This window comes from Carcharodon carcharias, chromosome 2 (genome assembly GCF_017639515.1).
Source record: "Carcharodon carcharias isolate sCarCar2 chromosome 2, sCarCar2.pri, whole genome shotgun sequence".
NCBI classification, from domain to species: domain Eukaryota; kingdom Metazoa; phylum Chordata; class Chondrichthyes; order Lamniformes; family Lamnidae; genus Carcharodon; species Carcharodon carcharias.
In genome coordinates this window covers 207,703,494-207,722,481 of record NC_054468.1, presented here as the reverse complement: position 1 = coordinate 207,722,481, position 18,988 = coordinate 207,703,494, and the positions used below count along the sequence as shown (strand labels likewise).

The 18,988-nt window shown below is 44.9% G+C and overlaps 1 protein-coding gene across 1 annotated transcript in view; it reads left to right on the top strand.

Annotated features, from left to right (window-relative positions):
* The window catches only part of LOC121288713 (lutropin-choriogonadotropic hormone receptor-like), a 94,414-nt gene that overhangs the window by 23,955 nt on the left and 51,471 nt on the right, over positions 1-18,988 (top strand). The window contains exon 5 of the mRNA XM_041207462.1: positions 4,049-4,123. Within this exon, the coding sequence (XP_041063396.1) occupies positions 4,049-4,123 (75 nt within the window). The remainder of the gene's footprint in view (positions 1-4,048; positions 4,124-18,988) is intronic.

The following is an 18,988-nucleotide window of genomic DNA, read 5'->3' as shown; positions in this document are numbered from 1 at the left end:
TTATATCATGTTGGCACTCACATCAAATGAACATAACAATACATGGTGTTAATGGTCACACCAGTAAACATATTAAGACATGGCAGAACAGCAGATCACCCGTGAACAGTCCCTGTTGTGCTCATGGTGCCTTAAACTTACGTTTATGAGTGCAGTGTCTTGGTGCCCCCCCCCTGCCTTGCTGGCAGCGGCATTGGAGACAGCCTGCTGCCGCTGCTGTCTTGTCGGTCTTGATGACCTTGGCGGTTGTTCTCTGGCCAGTGGACCTGTGCTGGCCCCGCCTGGGGGAATGCCTAGTACCACGGCTCATCAGATGCTACAGTCACTGGCAGAGGGGTGGAGGAGCTGCTGCCATCACCTAAAGTGCCCTGAGAGGAGTCCACAGAGATGACAATCAGCTCGCACGCCAACGTAAGGTCGGTCTGGACCTCCCTGCTCGTCATTGATGGACGGACACCTAGCTGGGATACTGGGTGCCTCATCTGTCTCCCACATTGGCACCGACCTCCTGAGGCCATTGCCTATGTGAGTGCTTGCAGGTCCAAGCGCAACCTCAGGAACCCCTGATTCTGTCCCTGCAGCTGCCTCTCCATGAGAGCCGCCATTCTCTCAATGGAGGAGGCAGTGCGCTCAGAGATGAGGGTCAACGTATTGCTCCTGCTCCGCATGAAACCCCCCCACAAGAGAGGCCATGGCATGCATACCCTCATGGATCTCAACCAGAACCTCCCACACATCCGACTGGACGTCCAGCATCTGCCACCTAATGGATGACTCCAGAGACCCATCATCTGCTTTCAGACCAGTATTGTCCTGGTCTCCAGTAGACCTCTGAGTGCTGGCACCCTGGGTACTCCCTACCTCTGCTGGCTCCTCAAGTGAGTGTGAAATGCCCTCATTGCTTTGCACCGACATTCTAACCGGTGATGTAATACCCAACGAGGTGCGGGTATCTGTGCTGGTGCTTGCCGCAGAGAGTGGGTGTGACGCAGGTGCATAGCTCAGTGGTCCTCTGGCATCAAGGGTGGCTCTTCAGAGTTCTCCGTTCGTGGGCGAGCTGGCGATTCTAGGAGAGAACAATGACATGACATTAGTTTAAGTCATCACACTGTCACTGTGCATGCCAGGTGAGACAATGGAGACACATCATGGTGCCATCGTCTTTCAATGATCAATGGGGACTCCAGGTTTGAGGCTCCCATCAATGATGAGACTACACAAGAATGTTTGCACAATCCGACGCTCTCATCTCTGTCACTGCACTCTTACCTTCGTCAGAGACTCCTTCCTCTCCATGACCATCTGACCGAAGTGGGTGGCAGCACTGCAGCTCCGAGGCATCCACATCATCAGAATGAGGAGGTCTGGGGGGCCTCTGTCGGCCTTAGTTCTTTCATTGGCATTGTGCCTTCTCTTCTCAAATGACAGAGGAGCACTAATTTGTCCACTCTCTACTTTAGGTGCCTTTGTGGTTTGGCAAACCGCACCTCTGGGACACCTTGCAGGGCACATCTGAGTCATGGCCCTCGACCCAAAGGCATTCAGGCCAAGCAGCCAGGATTCACCCCCTTGGCCAGCACCAGTGTCAGTGACAGTTGGCACTCAGACTCTAACACCCCTGAGCTCCACAGGGGGGATGGCTAGCCCATAACACTTCCCCACATTGATCCATGCCAAGTCGGTACTCACCCTTGCCGAGCGCAGCAGATCGTTGAACCTTTTGCGGCACTGCACCCATGTGTGCCACACAACGTCGTTGCCGCAGACCTCGGCGGTCACCTCCTCCCAGACATTTTTGGTTAGCTGCTGTGGCCTCCTCCTGCCATCCCTGGGTGCTAGAGTGTCCCGCCTGACACCAACCTCCACCACAAGGACCACGAGGCACTCATCTGAGAAATGGGGTGCCGAGTGCCCGCCTGTCTTGCCCTCATGCCTGACGTCTCCAGCCGCTGGTGAGGCCATTGTTTGAATGAAATGGTTTCCTGCACAGACTCGAAAGACTCTCCCCTGGCAACCTTCAGGAAGCTGCCTCTGCCGGTTTTAAAGCGCCTGCTGGGTCGCATTGGACTCGCCGTCCGACAGGCTCCTGCCCCCGGCTGGCCCTTCCCAACCATTGAGAAGACGCATTTCATGCTGGGCAGACCTCAATTGGCCATCCAGTGTAAAATCGCATTTGTAACATGATCACAGCCGGGAGCGGACTCCACATCCGCTTCCGCTCCCGCTGACATGGCGCGGACGCGAGCGTGAAATTCAGGCCAATATCTCCTATGCACAATTGCAGACCAAATGCGATATATATAGGACCATACCTGTTTATATTTCTCCAGTTCGAAAAAATACAGCTATGCTGTCCCTCAGTGGCATCATCTGAAAATATGACCTCAGTTTCCACATCTACGCTGACAACACACAGCTATACATCATCTCTCAGCTTCTCCTCTGTCTCTAAATAATCAGACTGGTTGACTGACATCCAATGCTGAATGAGCAATAATTTCCTCGAACTAAATATTAGAAAGCCTTTGGTGCCCACCACAAATTCCATTCCCTAGCCACCCTCTCCCTAGTAAACATTAGAGACTGAACAAAACTGTTCACAAACTTGGTGTTATATTTGACCCCAAGATGAGCACCCAACCACACATCTGCCCCATCACAAAGACCACCTATTTCCACTTCCCAAACTTTGCTCAACTACCACCCCCCCCCCACCCCACCCACTGTCTCAGCCCATCTGTTGCTGAAACCCTCAGCATCACCTTACCTCAAGACTTAACAATTCCAACACACCCTTGGCCTCCAATATCCTACCCTCCGTAAAGTTGAGGTATCCAAAAACTTGCTGCACCTGTCTTAAGTCACATCAAGTGCTGTTCATAAATCACCCCTGTGTTCGCTGAGCTACATTGGCTTCTCAAGCAATGTTCGATTTTAAAATTCTCCACTTTATTTTCAAATCTTTCCATGGCCTTGCTCTTCCCTATCTCTATTATCTCCTTCAGCCCCACAACCCTCCAAGATATTTGTGCTCATCTGACTTTTTAATTCCCCCTTCAGGATGGCCCTTAAAGCCTACCTCTTTGACTAAGCGTTTGGCCATTTGCCTAAATATTTCTTCATGTGGCTAAGTGCCAAATTGTGTTTCTAATGCTCCTGTGAAACACTTTGGAACATTTTGTTACTTTAAGGACACTATATAAATGGAAGTTGTTGTTGAACCACCTCTCTATTTTCCACCCATAACCAATTTCCTATTCATCCCATCATACTTCCTTTAATAGTGAAATTATCAGCAAGTCTCTTATTTGGCACCTTATAAAATGTTATTTAAAAATTCATATACACATTTGTTCAGTTATTTCCTTAAAACAGTCATGATTTGCCTTTTATAAATCCACACTAGTGTCCTAATTGACCCGTGTCTCTCTGGAAGAGTATTAACTTATCCCGTATTGTGATGAGGTGCAGCATGTAATGAAGAAAATTGAGCATCATGACCATAGATGTCCAACATATGAGGGTACTAAATTACAGAGGGGAAGATTGCACCGATATGAGATATTAGATGCTGAAGGAATTTGAGTATACTGTTTAGTGACATCAGCAAGTAATTTCAAAGGAAATTAGGATCCACATCTAGTATTCTACACTGTTGGTGCAGGGAAGATACAAAATGCTTTGCCCTGCGAAATGTGTTTGGAGATGCTCCTTTACAAGATATCAGCTGAACAGTGTGAATTCCCTTAGATTGAGAACCTGATTACATGAGTCATCAAAAAGAAGGAAAATAACACTAAATATGGGAATTTAGTGGGGATTTTAAACAATGTTTGCTATTGCCTTAGTTTAGGAATTCAATTGTAAGTATTTCCCATTGCATGTATCTTCTCCTTTACATTTTTATAGACTTGTATTTTTGTGATTTTTGAGGCCACCTGTAAGTTAAAATTAAACCATTTTATTGTACTTTGTTTGTTCATGAGTGTTTTTTAATTCCCCTAAGTATTGACATGAATATCAATTCCTAATTATTTTCTTAAACCAGGAGCATTTGTAATACTGGAATAGGATTCTTTCCTGATCTGACACACATCCACTCAATTGCATCCAATTTTATTCTGTAAGTATCCTTACAACCTTATCAATATAATTTAAATAAATTTGATGGAGAGGTGGGAATTTTTCCCCTAATAAAGGTGAGAGAATTTAGCACTGTACATTTTTAACTTTTCTTTCAAATATTAAGTAGTTTCCAAACAAACATCATATGAAGCTAACAGTATCAAGCTCCGTTTGGTATGCTTGAACAATATGTCATTGCCCCAAACTGAGAAGAATGCTCTCTAAAAAAAGCTTCAGTGTGACCTTCAAATTCTTACCGGCCTTTCTTGTATCCTCCTTATCTTTTTATTCATTCACAGGATGTGAGTGTTACTTGCAAGGCCAACATTTATTGCCTATCCCTAATTGCCCTTGAATAGGTGGCAGTGAGCTGCATTCTTAATTACAACTGGGTGCCTGCATAGGCCTTTTCAGAGTCAACCACATTCCTATGAGTCTGAAGTCACTTATATAGGCCCAGATATCCTTCCCTTAAGGCTATTAGTGACCCAACTGGGTTTCCACGACAATCCAGTAATCTCAGGGTGACTATTACTGATGCCAGTTTTTTAATTACAAATTTTATCTAATTAATTGAATTTAAATTCTCCAGCTGCTGTAGTGGGATTTGAACTTATCTCTCAGGATAATAAATCCAAAGGCCCAGTAACATAACCACTATGCCCAGATTTTTTGCCAATTTAAAGCCAATTTATGGCCAGCTTTTTGCTGAAAAAAATTAATTCCACTTAGGGTGCTTGCAGTAGTCAAAGGAAGTAGACTTCCAGTGAACCTGGACTAGATCCAAGACAAGGTGCCTGTGGTGAAAGGAAAGTAGTGGTAGAACTTGTGCCACTAATACAAAGTATGGTGTTAGGCACCAGGAAGGTTCCCAGACTTGTCTGTGCTTAGTTAATTATTCTTAATGAGGGCAGCAATGGAGTGCTACAAAAGGGCCTATGGGCCCTAGGTTTTCCATATAGTGACTCCAATTGTACAATATGCAAAGTGAATGCCACATGGGGACAGAAATGAACTTGATTACAATGGTGCTTATAGTCATAATGTGCCAAAACTTACTTTTGCACATCTAGAATGAATAAAGAAAAGAACTTGCAGTGGCAGAATCGTCCCAGACTTGCACAAAGTGCGGTAGTGGGCAGCAATAGCAGGTATTCGTCCCATTCCCAGGGCATCCTGATTAATAAAGCATCCCTGAGAACCATGCTGGATTGCTGGCGGGCAATACAGTCAGCATGTCAACGCACCAAGGTCAACACTGGTAGGACGGCAGCTGCCATGGAGACCTTGGTCCAGGACATCAGTCCTGCACTGCTGCAGGCCTGAACTCCATCGCTGATGCCATAGTTGGCCTCCAACGGTATCAATGTGGGAGGGGTGCAGGGCAACTTAATCTCACTCCAGCTTCCCCTTCTCCTCGAGGAGTCAGCCAGGGGCCCTCAGGCAGCTATAGGGAGGAGCATCAGCAGGTGCACACCGTGGGCGATCCACCCAGGCTACTCTGAGACTGTCCAGCCCATCCGAATCCCCTCTTCCTGTGACCCCAGCAGCTCCTACTCCACAGGCTGAGGAGGCTGCCACTGCCACACAGCAGCATCCCGAAAGCAGGCCAGGGCCCTCCAGGTCTTGGCCTTCAGAGGACACCCGCCAAGGTCATCACAGACAGGGCATTGAAGTCAGCAGATAAAAGCAAAATACTGCGAATGCTGGAAATCTGAAACAAAAACAAAAAATGCTGGAAAAACTCAGCAGGTCTGACAGCATCTGTGGAGAGAGGAAATAAAGTTAATGTTTCGAGTCCGTATGACCCTTCTTCAGAGTGTCTTTGTATGGAAGTCAGCAGGCTGCCTCCATCTCCACTATGTAACATCAAGACATAGCAACAAGGTTAGGAAGGTTAAGAAGATGTAATTGCTCAGCCTGAGCATAGGTGTTAATCACTTGTGAGTAGTGCTCACCATTGCCGTTAAACTCCCAAGAATGTCTCCCTGCCTATGGCTCCTTGTTATGATGAGCAGTGTTCATGTCACTCAGATGTGAAACCTTGGCTCCTGCACAAGATAAAGGTGGGTTTCTCAATCCAGGGCCTCCTCCCTGTGCAACGTGTAACCTTCAGACTAAAGTGATGGCCTAGCTTCATGCTTACTGGACACATTGATGACACTGCATCTTGATGGTGCTTGTCATTGCTGCCAGAATATCATGGGCAGGCATCACAGAGTTCCGTCATTCTCTCTGTGTGCTCTCAGCACCTTTAAGGTGGGGTTGGCCCTCCATCTCTTCAGCATCCGTGACCAATGACCCTGTGCTCCTGATGGGGTCAGGTGCTGAAGGCTAACAAAGGATCAGGTACATTTAAAGTTTATCAGCTATATCCTCATGATATGACTCTGATCACAGAGCACAAGCGAGCTGCCCTCAGCCAAACAGGAGTCAGACATTCACAGAGGCAATGTGAAAATCTATGGAGTGTCCTCACTGCATGTCATCATCATCTTCCTGGAATCTTGCGACTATAAGGGCCTGTGCTGCGTCTCTATGACATGGTCCTGAGCACTGAGGGTACGTGCACTGCCATCAGCCACACAGGAGTCAAATGTTCACAGATGTAAGGTGAGGATGTCAGGACTGTCCTCACTGTATCTTGTCAGCATCCTCCATGAATCTTGCAGCCATGAGAGCCTCCTAAGTATGCCTGTCTCCTCTGGCCAGAGCGATGGCCTCATCGCCGGCATCTATGTCTTTGAGGATTTCATCATCATCATCATCATCCTATTCAACGTCCTCCTCATCGGAGAATCCATTTCCTCCTCAGCCAGTTCCTCCCCCATTGCAACACCAGATTGTGTAGCGCACAGCAAACAACAATGATGCACGACACCCTCTAGGGACTGTATTGCAGTGCTCCACCAGACCTGTCAAGGCACCGGAACCTCATTTTTAAAATGCCTATCGTTTCCTCCACCAAAATCTGGGTCGCGGCATGAGCCTCATTATACCGTCACTCTGCTGCAGTCTAAGGCCACCGCACTGACATCAACAGCCACAGCCTCTGTGGGTATCCTGAGGAGCCAATCCTACATCCTCTCTGGACTCTGGAAGATATCAGGGATCTGCAAACTGCTAAGGACGTAGGAGTCATGGACACTCCCTGGGAATCGTGCACCAACCTGTAGGATGTGTTTGTGCTGGTCGCAGAACAGCTGAACATTCAGTGAGTAGAAGCCTTTGTGAATGACATAGTTGACTGCTTGTTACCACGGAGATCTAAGTGCCACCTGAGTGCAGTCAATGGCACCTTGCACCTATAGAAAACCAGAGATCTGTGCAAATCCCAGCGTTCTTGCTCCCTGGCTTTCCTGATCCCGGATGAACTTCACAAAGTTCTGTGCTTTTGAGGAGATGGTGTCCGTGACCTGGATACTCTTGTGTGTGAAGGCTTGCGCGATCCTGCACAAGTCACCTGTGGAGCCCTGGAAGGTGCCACTGACATAAAAATTAAGCGCCAAGGTCAATTTCACGGCCACTGGCAGTGCATGCGCTCCATATCCCTGGGGCACCAAATCTTGCAGCAGGTGGCATATGTGACCAACCAGTTCCCTATGCATGTGCAGCCTTTGGCAACCTTAGTTCTCAGTCATCTGCCATCAGTCACACAGCAGAAGGACAGGCAGAGTCTATAGACCCTGGCTCTAGCGAGACACCTACGAGTGACAGCTCGCTGTGGATCTTCTGAATTGTGCGCCGCAGGCCCTGCCACTCCTTCATTTTGAGGGAGGTGCTCCTCCCATTGCTGAGCCAGGTGCCTCTGCCACTCTCTTCTTCTTTTCTGCTCCCTCTAAGCCTTGAGGCACACCGCTAAATCACCAGGCTCCATGATCCTGATGTTCTCCTGCAGGATCAAAGAGAGAGACATGTGAGTTAGCATAGGCGTACTAAGAACCTCTCTTGGTCAAATCTGAAGGCCCCTTCACGCAAGCAGGTGAGTGTTGGCCATCACTTGACGACCAGTGTGTAGTGTGCTCATTGGCTGTCTGAAACCCTACCCACCTTCACCCCACTCCACTTGACTGATTAATGGCAGTTTCGCCCACTGGACTGCATACTGTGCTCTCAGCTCAGGTGCAGACATTCTCCTAACCTGCACTGCAAGGCTGCACTGTTTAGCTTGGACCATAATGAATACTGACTCAAACTTTAATAAGGACATTACAAGGGGCTCTGAGTGCTTCCACCAGTGACTGCATCATGGCCACTTTTCACAAGGGGATTGTACAACTTGCCCAGTCAGCCAATTGCTCTGCTGTGCCCAGAAGCGCACATTAATTTACAGTCTGTGCCTGACGGGTGAAAAGTTCTGTCGCATTTGGTGTCAGTCTCATGCTTTTGCATCGCTCAAGTGGGCAGAAAAGCTTCAGAAGCCTGACTCCAAACATGTCAATGGAGCTGCAGCTGAACAGTCTTTTTTTGTGATGATTGAGAGATAAATCTTATCCGGGACATAAGGGATAATTCTCCTGTTCTTCAATAGTACAGTCATGGGATCTTTTATGTCCTCCTGAGAGGGCAGAAAGGGCCTCAGTTTCATGTCTTATCCAAAAGAGAGTGCAACACTCCTCTATAATATCAGCCCACATCTTTGCATTCAAATCCTTGAACCAAGAGCTTCTGACACAGAGACAAGAGCACTACCAACTGAGCCTCTGTTGACACATGAAGAATAGCTACATAGGTGAGACACTTACCAACACCAATGAAACCACACCACATCCTGCATGTTTTATTGCATTTAGAAGTCAAGATAAAAGTATTAGGTGGAAAATTATATTTTCTATCTTTAGAAGATTTTAGTTTTCTTTGGTCTATCTTTGCCACACTCTATAACATTCAAGCTTTCAGCTCTTAGATCTCTTACAATCAAGTCAGCTGCTAGGTGTTCAAGGGTAGCCTAAGATGAGTGGTCAACTGCATTATACCTACGTCTGAAAAAAGAATACAAACTTTAATTTTGGCCCTCTATCTGATAGAACAGCGGAAGATTTGTCAGTTAGCAAGCCATGATAGCCTGAGTTATCATCCTGTTGTCAAAAAGATGATAATTCAATAATTGCAACTATTTATTCAGTACTAAGTACACATTTTAAAGCTGGAATAATTTACTTCACTTTAAGGGTAGTTTTTGAAATCATTTTCAAATTAGTTTTCAGGAATTGGCTCAATTCAGCTACTACCCAATATATTCTATTTGGGACCACCCTGGTCAAAGCATCACTTGTGACTAATTGAAATGAGTATAAATTCAAAGAATTCTTTTTCAGGAAGTAAACCAGAAACTGGCTTAAGGAGAGTTTTTGGAAGAAACTAGGTTTCTTAGATTTATGCATAGGCAGAAGACTATTTGCAGTTCAGAGCACCAAAGTTGCAGTGGTTAGAAATTCTTCCTTAGGATAACTTTAATTTTGTAAGAGTGGAAGTGGAGAAATTTCTGATTCGAGGAATTGCTTGTCAGTTCCTGTGTATCGCAAATTACCTGACATTTCTCCCTGCCCAACTTTTCTTTCCATTAAAGATCAGGCTGGCTTAAAATTTCTTTCATGGGATGTGGGTGTCACTGGCAATGCCAGCATCTATTGCCCTTCAGTAATTGTCCTTGAACCGAGTGTTGGGCCCTTTCAGAGGGCAGTTAAGAGTCAACCACATTGCTGTGGCTCTGGATTCACATGTGGGCCAGACCAGGTAAGGATGGCAGATTTCCTTCCCTAAAGGACATCAGTGAACTATAATAAAAAAAAGTCTGATAAAAGAAAAGAAAGCCTTCCATTTATGTAGTGATTTTTATGACTACAGGTAATCTCAAAGTGCATTCCAGTCAATAAAGTACTTTTTGAAGTGTAGTCACTGTCATAATGTAGGAAACTCAGCAGCCCAATTTATGCACAGCAAACTCCCACAAATAGCAATGTGATAAGTACCAGTTAATCTGTTTTGTGATGTTAATTGAGAGATATATATTGACCAGGACACTGGAGATAACTCCCTTGCTCTTCTTTGAAATAGTGCCATGGGATCTTTTACATCCACCTGAACAGGTAGAAGGGGTCTTGGTTTAACATCTCATCTGAAAAATAGCACTTCCACAATGTAGGGCTCTCTCAGGACTGCCCAGAGTGTCAGCTTTTGGTTGTTGTACTCACACCTTGGAGTGGGACTTGAACCCTGAACCATGCTATGCAGAGGAGAGTGCTACCTACTGAGCTATAGCTGACACTCAAATGGGGCAGATATTTTGACATTGCCCATTTTACATTATCAACCAAAGCTAAAATTACCCAATAATTCTAATATTACTCAAGGGAGGTAATAGAGTATGTGCTTTTTACAACAACAACTTGTATTACATAGCACCCTTAGTGTAGGAGCATATCCGCTAGTGTTTCATAGAGATGTAATCAGAAAGGAGAGATGAGGTGAGTTCAGATGGAATCACTTAATATGAGCAGTTGCTCAATGCAGGGCTGAATGAGGAAAGGAGGGAAAATAATTTTTGGAGAAACTTAGAGTACCTTGAGGGAGAATAGAGAAGTTTTAAAGGAGCGGTGAGATGGGTGGAACAGGTCAAGTGCTTGACAAAGGTCCAGATAGGTAGAGGGGAAAGAGCAAGATTTGATTTGGCTACACCACTATTGCGGTAGTCTAGGTAGCACAGAAATGTTTAGCCGGGGAAACAGGAGCCTGGTGAGGCCACCCTGAACCAAATTTCCATCAAAACAAAACAACCCAATTGTCCACAATATGGCCATGTTTTTGGATGAATGGGCATTTTACAGGAAAATGCAAAGATAGGCAGTGATTGTGGTGGCACTTGAGAATTCAACATCCAGGTTTGGTGGCAGCCGTGGTAAGGAATTACATTCAGAATTTGTTTGAGAGGCAGAACAATCAGAGTATCCGCTGCTTAGTGTTGTCCACCAAAGTAAAAAGGCTACGGAGGAATGGGGAGTTGACTGTGAATGCAGAGTTTGATCCAGTAGACTGGTGGAGCTGCATAATGGACTCGGATGATTGCAGCGTGCAGTGTTGGATATGGTATCCCAGCAGGGGAGTGGACATCAATGGGAGTGAATCCCGAGGACCAAGAATAATGAAGTTCAGGGAGTCAGGGAAAGTGAAAGGTAAACCTATTCAATCCAAGGGGAAGAGAGAAACTGGTCTGAGAAACGGCTGTGCAAGGATTGAGGAACACACAAAATTGAACATGCAAAAGCTTGAAGAGCCAGTCACATCCAGTCCAGCAAAGGCTGATGGAGGAGTTCTGAAGGATTAATGGAGTCAGTTGACTGGAAGCAAGCAAAGGGTAGCAAAGCAGAGATCAGCCAACAACAAGAGAACAGAATCCAGAACAAGATGGGAACCAGGAGGAATAGATCAGAACTAGCTCCATAAACAGTGAGAAATTCCCAATACAGGAGCAGGAAATTGAGCCACAGGAATAGACAAGGTACTGAAATAAAGGAAATCCAGCAGAGAATGATGGTACTGTGTCTCTCATAATCTAGGATGACTTGCAAACAAAAAAGTGAACCCAAGTTTGAGGTTTTTAAATTTTTTGGTGTGGGGGCCACTGACAAGGACAGCCCATCCCATTACCCTTGAACTGGATGGCTTGCTAGACCATTTTAGAGGACAATTAAGAGTTAACCACGTAGCTGTGGGTCTGGACTAACATGTAGGCCAGATCAAGTAAGGACAGGAGATTAGTAAACCAGATGGACTTTTACAACATTTGATGGTGTCACCGTTATTGAGACTAGCTTTATATTCCAGATTTTTATTAATTGAATTTAAATTTCACAGGCTGCCTTGGTGAAATGTGAGCCAATGTCCCCAGAGCATTAGTCTGGACTCCTGGATTACTAGTTAAGTGACATTACCACTATGCCGCCATCTCCTCCATGATAGGTGTATTGACGACAGAGCAGCTGAAAAGAGGCAGTAACCACCACCTAGAAGAGCGGGTGAAAAGAGGACCCGTAGACAGTAACCATCACCTAGAAGAACAAGGGGATCCGGAGATAGTAACCACCCACCTACAAGAATGAGTGAAAAGAGGATCTGAAGACTCAGATACTCCCTTTGTTTAGAACATAAATTCTGACATTATCAGTGCATCCAGCATTGAGTGTGCAACCTCAACAGAGTGTGAGAGCTGAGGGAGTTCGGTGAGGAGGGGAGGGAGGTATTCCTTTGCTTTTTCTAGCTTTTTCACCCTGTAGGAACTGGTTCTTGCTCTGCTATGGGGAAGAAGCTAGCTGTTTGGCGGGTATCTGGTAAGTGGCCAAGGTCTCTTCTATTCCTAAGGTTTAAATAGTGCAGGAATTTGTGATAAGATTAATAAATACATAAGAGGAAGTAAATAATTGAATAAAATAATTAAGTAATTAATTAAAGCTCATATGTATAGCAGGACAGGGGATGTGTCATGGCTGCAGTGTATGGGAGCTCCTGGATGCCAATGTTATCCAGGGCTAGCACATCTGCAGTCTGCGGCTTGAGGAGCTTTGGCTCAGGGTCATTGAGCTGGAGGCTGAGCTGCAGACACTGTGACACATCATGGAGGGGGAAAGTTACCTGGATGCTTTGTACCAAGAGACAGTCACACCCGTTAGAATAGGATCTTCTGATTTGGAAGGTGGTCAAGGACAGGAGGATGTGACTGTGGCTGAGGCAAGTAAGGGACCCAGAAGGCAAGGGTGCAGGAGTGTGAGCCTCTGCAATTGTCCAACAGGTTTTATGTTCTCTCAGCTTGTTTAGATGAGAGTGGGGGCTGGAGGGTGGATGAGCAAACTGACCTTGGCACCATAGTACAGGAAGCTATTCAAGTGAGTGGAGCACAAAGGATTATAGTGGTGGTAGGGGATGATATAGCGAGGGGAAATTGACACTGTTCTTTGTAGCAAGGAGCAAGGGTCCAGGTGGCAATGTTGGCTTCCCGGTACCAGTGTTCAATACATTTGCTCAGGCCTGGAGAGGAACTTGCAGTGGGAGGGAGAGGATCCAGTGGTCATGGTCCATATAGGTAGCAATGACATAGCCAGGATGAGGAAGGAGGCTCTGCAAAGTCAGTCTGATGAGCTTGGCACCAAATTGAGAAGCAGAACCCCAAAGGTAATAATTTCTGGATTATTACCCAAGCCACGTGCAAATTGGCATAGGAGAAATAATATTAAAGAAATGGACATGTGGCTCAAAGGCTGGTGTGGAAGAAGTACATTATGGTTCATGGGGCACTGGCACCAGTATTGGGGAAAGTGGGATCTGTACTGCTGGGACAGACTACACCTGAACTGTACTGGGGCTGGTGTCCTCGTGAGCTGCATAACTAGGGAAGTAGAGAGTGTTCTAAACTGAATAGTGGGGACAAGGGATAAAATTTGGGAAGATGTGCTAAACCAAAGAGTAGAGACAAGGCAAGAGAGAAAGGTACTAAGATGGAAAATGATAAACAAACTGTGACAGGAAGGGACAGAGAGTACAAATCTAAGATTAAATCAGCAGGTAAGGCTGGATACTACAAAGATAATAAAAGAACAAAACTAAAGGCCCTGTATCTAAATGCATGTAGCATTCAAAACTAAACAGAAGAACTGATAGAGGAAATAGAAATAAATAAGTATGACCTGATAGCCATTACAGAGACATGACTACAGGATGATGTAGATTGGGACCTGAATATTGAAGGGTACATGACATTTAGGAAGGACAGGAAGTTAGGAAAAGGTGGAGGGGTGGCTCTGTTAATTAATGATTAGCACATTAGAGAGAGATCATCTAAGTTCAGGAAATCAGGATGTAGAAGCAGTTTGGGTTTAGATGAGAAATGATAAAGGCAAGAAGTCACTTGTGGGAGTGGTATACAGGCCCCCTAATTGTAACTATACAGTAGGACTGAGTATAAAAGAAGAGACAATGGGAGGTTGTCAGAAAGGTACAACAATAACCATGGGGAATTTTAATGTACATATGGACTGGAAAAATCAGATGGACATAGATGAGTTCATAAAATGTTTTCAGGGTAGTTTCTTAGAACAGCACATTCTGGAGTCAACCAGAGAGCAGGCTTTACTAGGCCTAGTATGGAGCAATGAGGTAGGATTAATTGATAACCTCCTAGTGAAGGCACCCCTATGTAGAAGCGATCATAATATGATTGACTTTTGCATTCATTTTATGGGAGAAATGAGTACGTCCAAGACTAGTATTTTAAACTTAAATAAGGACAATTATGAGGGCATGAAAGCAGAGCTAGCTAAAGTGAATAAGCAAATGAGGTTAAGGGATAGGTCAATAGAAGTTCAGTGGCAGACATTTAAAGGGATATTTGAGAATGCACAGAATAGATACATTCCAATGAGAAAGAAAAATTCCAAGGGGCCCCACCATTTGTGGTTAACTAAGAAAGTTAAAGACAGAATCAAATATAAAGGAAAAACATATAATTACACAAAGACAGGGGGCAGGTCAGAAGATTGGAAAGAATATCAAGATCAGCAAAGAATGACAAAAATAAGGAGGGAAAAATTGAGTACGAGAGAAAGCTAGCTAGCAATATAAACATGGATAGTAAGAGTATCATTTATATTTAAATAAGAAACGAGTTAACAAAGTGAGCATTGGTCCTATAGAAAGTGCATCTGGGGAATTGATAATGGAAAGTAGGGAGATGGCAGATGAATTAAACAGGTATTTTGCTATAGTCTTCACTTTAGAAGACACAACTAACATCCCAGAAATAGTTGTAAATCAGGAAATGGAAGGGAGGGAGGAACTCAGGAAAATGACCAGGGAAGTGGTATTGAGCAAATTGTTGGGGCTGCGAGCTAACAAACCCCCAGATCCGGAGGGACTTCATCCTAAGGACTTGGAAGAAGTGGCTAGTGAGATAGTTGATGCATTGGTTTTAATTTTCCAAAATTCCCTAGGTTCAAGGAAGGTTCATTCGATTGGAAAATAGCAAATGTAACTTCTTTATTCAAAAAGGGATGGAGACAGAAAGTGGGAAACTACAGGCCAATTAGCCTAACATCTGTCATAGGGAAAATGTTAAAATCTATAATTAAAGATATTATAGCAGCACATTTAGAAAAATTCAACACAATCAGGTAGAGTCAAAGTGGTTTTTGAAACATAAATATGTTTAACCAATTTATTGGAGTTCTTTGAAGGAGTCATAGGTGCTGTGGATAAAAGGGAACCGGCGGATGTACTGCACTTAGATTTCCAGAAGACATTTGATAAGGTGCCACATCAAAGGTTCTTGTGGAAAATACAAGCTCATAGTATAGGGGGTAACATATTGGCATGGATAGAAGATTGGTTAGCTGATAGGAAGCAGAGTTGGGTCTTTTTCTGGTTGGCAGGATGTGCCACAGGGATCAGTGCTGAGGCCTTAACTTTTTACAATTTATGTAAATGACTTGGATGAAGGGACCAAAGAGTAGCTAAATTTGCTGACAACATAAAGATAGATTGGAAAGTAAATTGTGAAGAGGAAATAAGGGGCTACAAAGAGACATAGTTAGGTTAAGTGAGTGGACAAAGATCTGGCAAATGGAATATATTGTGGGCAAATGTGAAAGTGTCCACTTTGGCAGGAAGAATAAAAAGGAAGCTTATTACCTAAGTGGTGAGAGATTGCAGAACTCTGAGATTCAGAGGGATCTGGGTGTCCTAATGCATGAATCACAAAAGGCTATCGTGCAGGTACAGCAAGTAATTAGGAAAGCTAACAGGATGTTATTGTTTATTGCGAGGGGAATTGATTACAAAAGTGGGGAGGTTATGCTTTAGTTGTACAAGGCACTGGTGAGACCACGTCTGGAGTATTGTGTACTGTACTGGTCTCCTTGTATAAGGAAAGATGTAACTGCATTAGAAGCAATTCAGAGAAGGTTTACTAGATTAGTATCAGGAATGGGTGGGTTGTCATATGAGGAAAGATTGGACAGGTTAGGCTTGTATCCACTGGAGTTTAGAAGTGTAAGAGGTGACTTGATCAAAACCTTTAAGATTCTGAGGGATCTTGACAGAGCGGATGTAGAGAGGATGTTTCCTCTGGTGGGAGAATCTAGAACTAGGGGCACTATTTGAAAATAAGAGGTCGTTTATTTAAGACAGAGATGAGGAGAATTTTTTTCTCTCAGAGGGTTGTGAGTCTTTGGAACTCCTCCTGAAAAGGTGGTGGAAGCAGAATCTTTGAATACTTTTAAGGCAGAGCTAGATAGATTCTTGATTAATAGGGGTGTGAAAGGTTATCAGGGGTAGATGGGAATGTGAGGTTGAGGTTACAATCAGATCAGCTATAATCTTATTGAATGGCAGAGCAGGCTCAAGGGGCCGAATGGCCTACTCTTGCTCCTAACCCATACATTCGTATGACAATGCAGGCTGATACATGCTAGTTGTTACCTTCCACAAGTCTCAACTTCATGCCTATTTTGAGCCGTACTTGAATACTCACCACTAAATGTCAAAGCTCAGTTAATTCTGGGAATGGTATTTTCTCTGCATCCACTATTGGCAGTTCAAGGAAGACAAACATTTCCTGGGTGTATCTGTTTGCATACCAAGTAGGACTGACATTGATGTGAGTGGCTGAACTACCAAGAAGCTTCTGTGCATTATTAAAAATTGCAGTTGCACCTATGCCGTTTAGCCACAGGTTGGTGACCATACAGATAAAAGAGAATCAGTCTTTGGCTAGTTCACTTCCATCTCTAATATTTTTTTCCGTATGGCTTTGCAATACTTTTATTATACTTGGACAGATTTATGAACACTCCCTGTGCCCAGAGGGAGGAGGGTATGATGCCATGGAAAGCACACAGAAATTTACAGATGTAAACCTTTAAGTAGGCATTGAAGACAGGATGTATAGACTCCTGGAGGTTGCTGTTATCATGCCAGCATTCTCAATTATAAGAACATGTTGGGGCCAACAGGAAGAGGCTTTCCGAACCATAAATATCTCACCCTCTTTGAGGAGAAGGCCATTTATCTCATGGGGCCGACGTTCACAGCTCTTGCTGTGTGGGGTTGCAAGATCCGTAGCATCTTGGTAGCAGGTTATTGTAAGCACTCATTGTCACCCCAGAATCCCTGTCAAGCATCACACAGACAGAATCTTCCACTCCCTTCCCCTCCTTCATCTAAAAGGGGGGTGATGCTCACCCATTCTTCACTTCCATTCTCTTTTTCTGCACCTCCATAACAACAGATGGTTCTGGAGGAGGGAGATGATGTTGGTAAAAAGCACACCCAAGAATCATTGCTGCACAGCACTCTTATCTCTCAGGACAGCTGGGTCAACTCCTCCAATTCATCCTCTGGCAGGGGTTCACCTCTTTGCGTTGCCAGATTGTGAAGGCGCAGCACTCTGCAATGATGTGGGAAACCCAGTGCTTTCGGGAGTGTATTGTAGTGAGCCACTGAGCAGTTCAAGCATCTGGAGCACATCTTCAGAAGCCCTATGGTCTGCTCTATAAGGGAGTGGGTAGAGCTGTGAGCAGCGTTGTGCCTCTCCTCGGAACGACTTTGACGGTGACGCACCCGTGTCATCAGCCAGCATTTCAGTGGGTATCCCTTATCCCCAAGCAGCCATCCCTACAAACGTAATAGCCCCTTGAAAATCTCAGCCATCTAAGAGTGAATCAGAATGTAGAAGTCACTGCAACTCCCAGATCACTGTGTACAAACATGCAATATGCGCTTCCGGTGATCACACATCCATTGTACATTGATGGAATGATAGCCCTTGTGGTTTATAAACATTTGGGCCTGCTGCCATGGAGCCCGGATAGCCATTTGGGTGCCATCTATTGCGCGCTGCACTCTTGGAAAGCCTGAGCTGGCAGCGTAGGCGGTGAATCTCGCAGCCTGGCTATCTTCGTCCAGAGCAAACCTGACATAATGATGGGCCTTCCTGTAAAGGGCACCTGTGGCCTTCTTTATGCATCGATGTGTTGCGGACTGAGAGATGCCGCACAGGTCCCCTGTTGATCCTTGGAAAGAACCAGAAGCTAAGAAATTTAGTGCTGCCTATCAAAGCCACTGACAGGGAATACCCTCCAATTCCACATGATGTCAGGTCTTCATTAAGAATGTGGAATATGTGATGTACCAGAGTTCGGGACAAGTGCAGACGTGCACAGCATTGCCTCTCACTCATCCATAAATAGGATACTCTCCTACGATAAACCCTAGGCCTGGCGAGTCGTCACAGTTGTCTGAGTCTCTCCTCCTGACACACCTGTTCATGCTCTGGCTCCGCTTAACCATGTCCCTCTTGCTGGAGCTGCAGGCAGAGCTGCCTCTCCCTCCTTCACCTCCTCCATTGCATTAGGACCTTGACAAAGGCAGCATTGAGCCCTGGTACCATATCTTCTTTTGCCTTTTCTCTGAAAGGAAACATTGAAGACATTAATGATTCAAGGGGCAAGAAACTGAAGCTCAGAAATTGACACAATTAGAGACTGTATGGGTCCATAGTTTTTCTTGCCATACTTGCATGGTGGCTGATACAGCATTGTCCCTGAGACAGTAGCACACACATCGAGGTGACCAAGGTGGCATCACAGATATGTAACGTCTTGAGCCTGCGTGGGATGTTAAAATTTAAGTGAGATGAGCGGCCCAACCTAGCTCAGTGCTCCAATCTCTGATGTGGCATATTAATGACCAATCTGTTGCTTGTGGTCAATGAATGGATGTCCTTTGGCCCATTAGGAGTATCAAATCTGGTGAGCATGTGACAGGCTTTCATTGATGGAATGCCATATATGTTATGCAACTGTGCTTTTTTCACTAT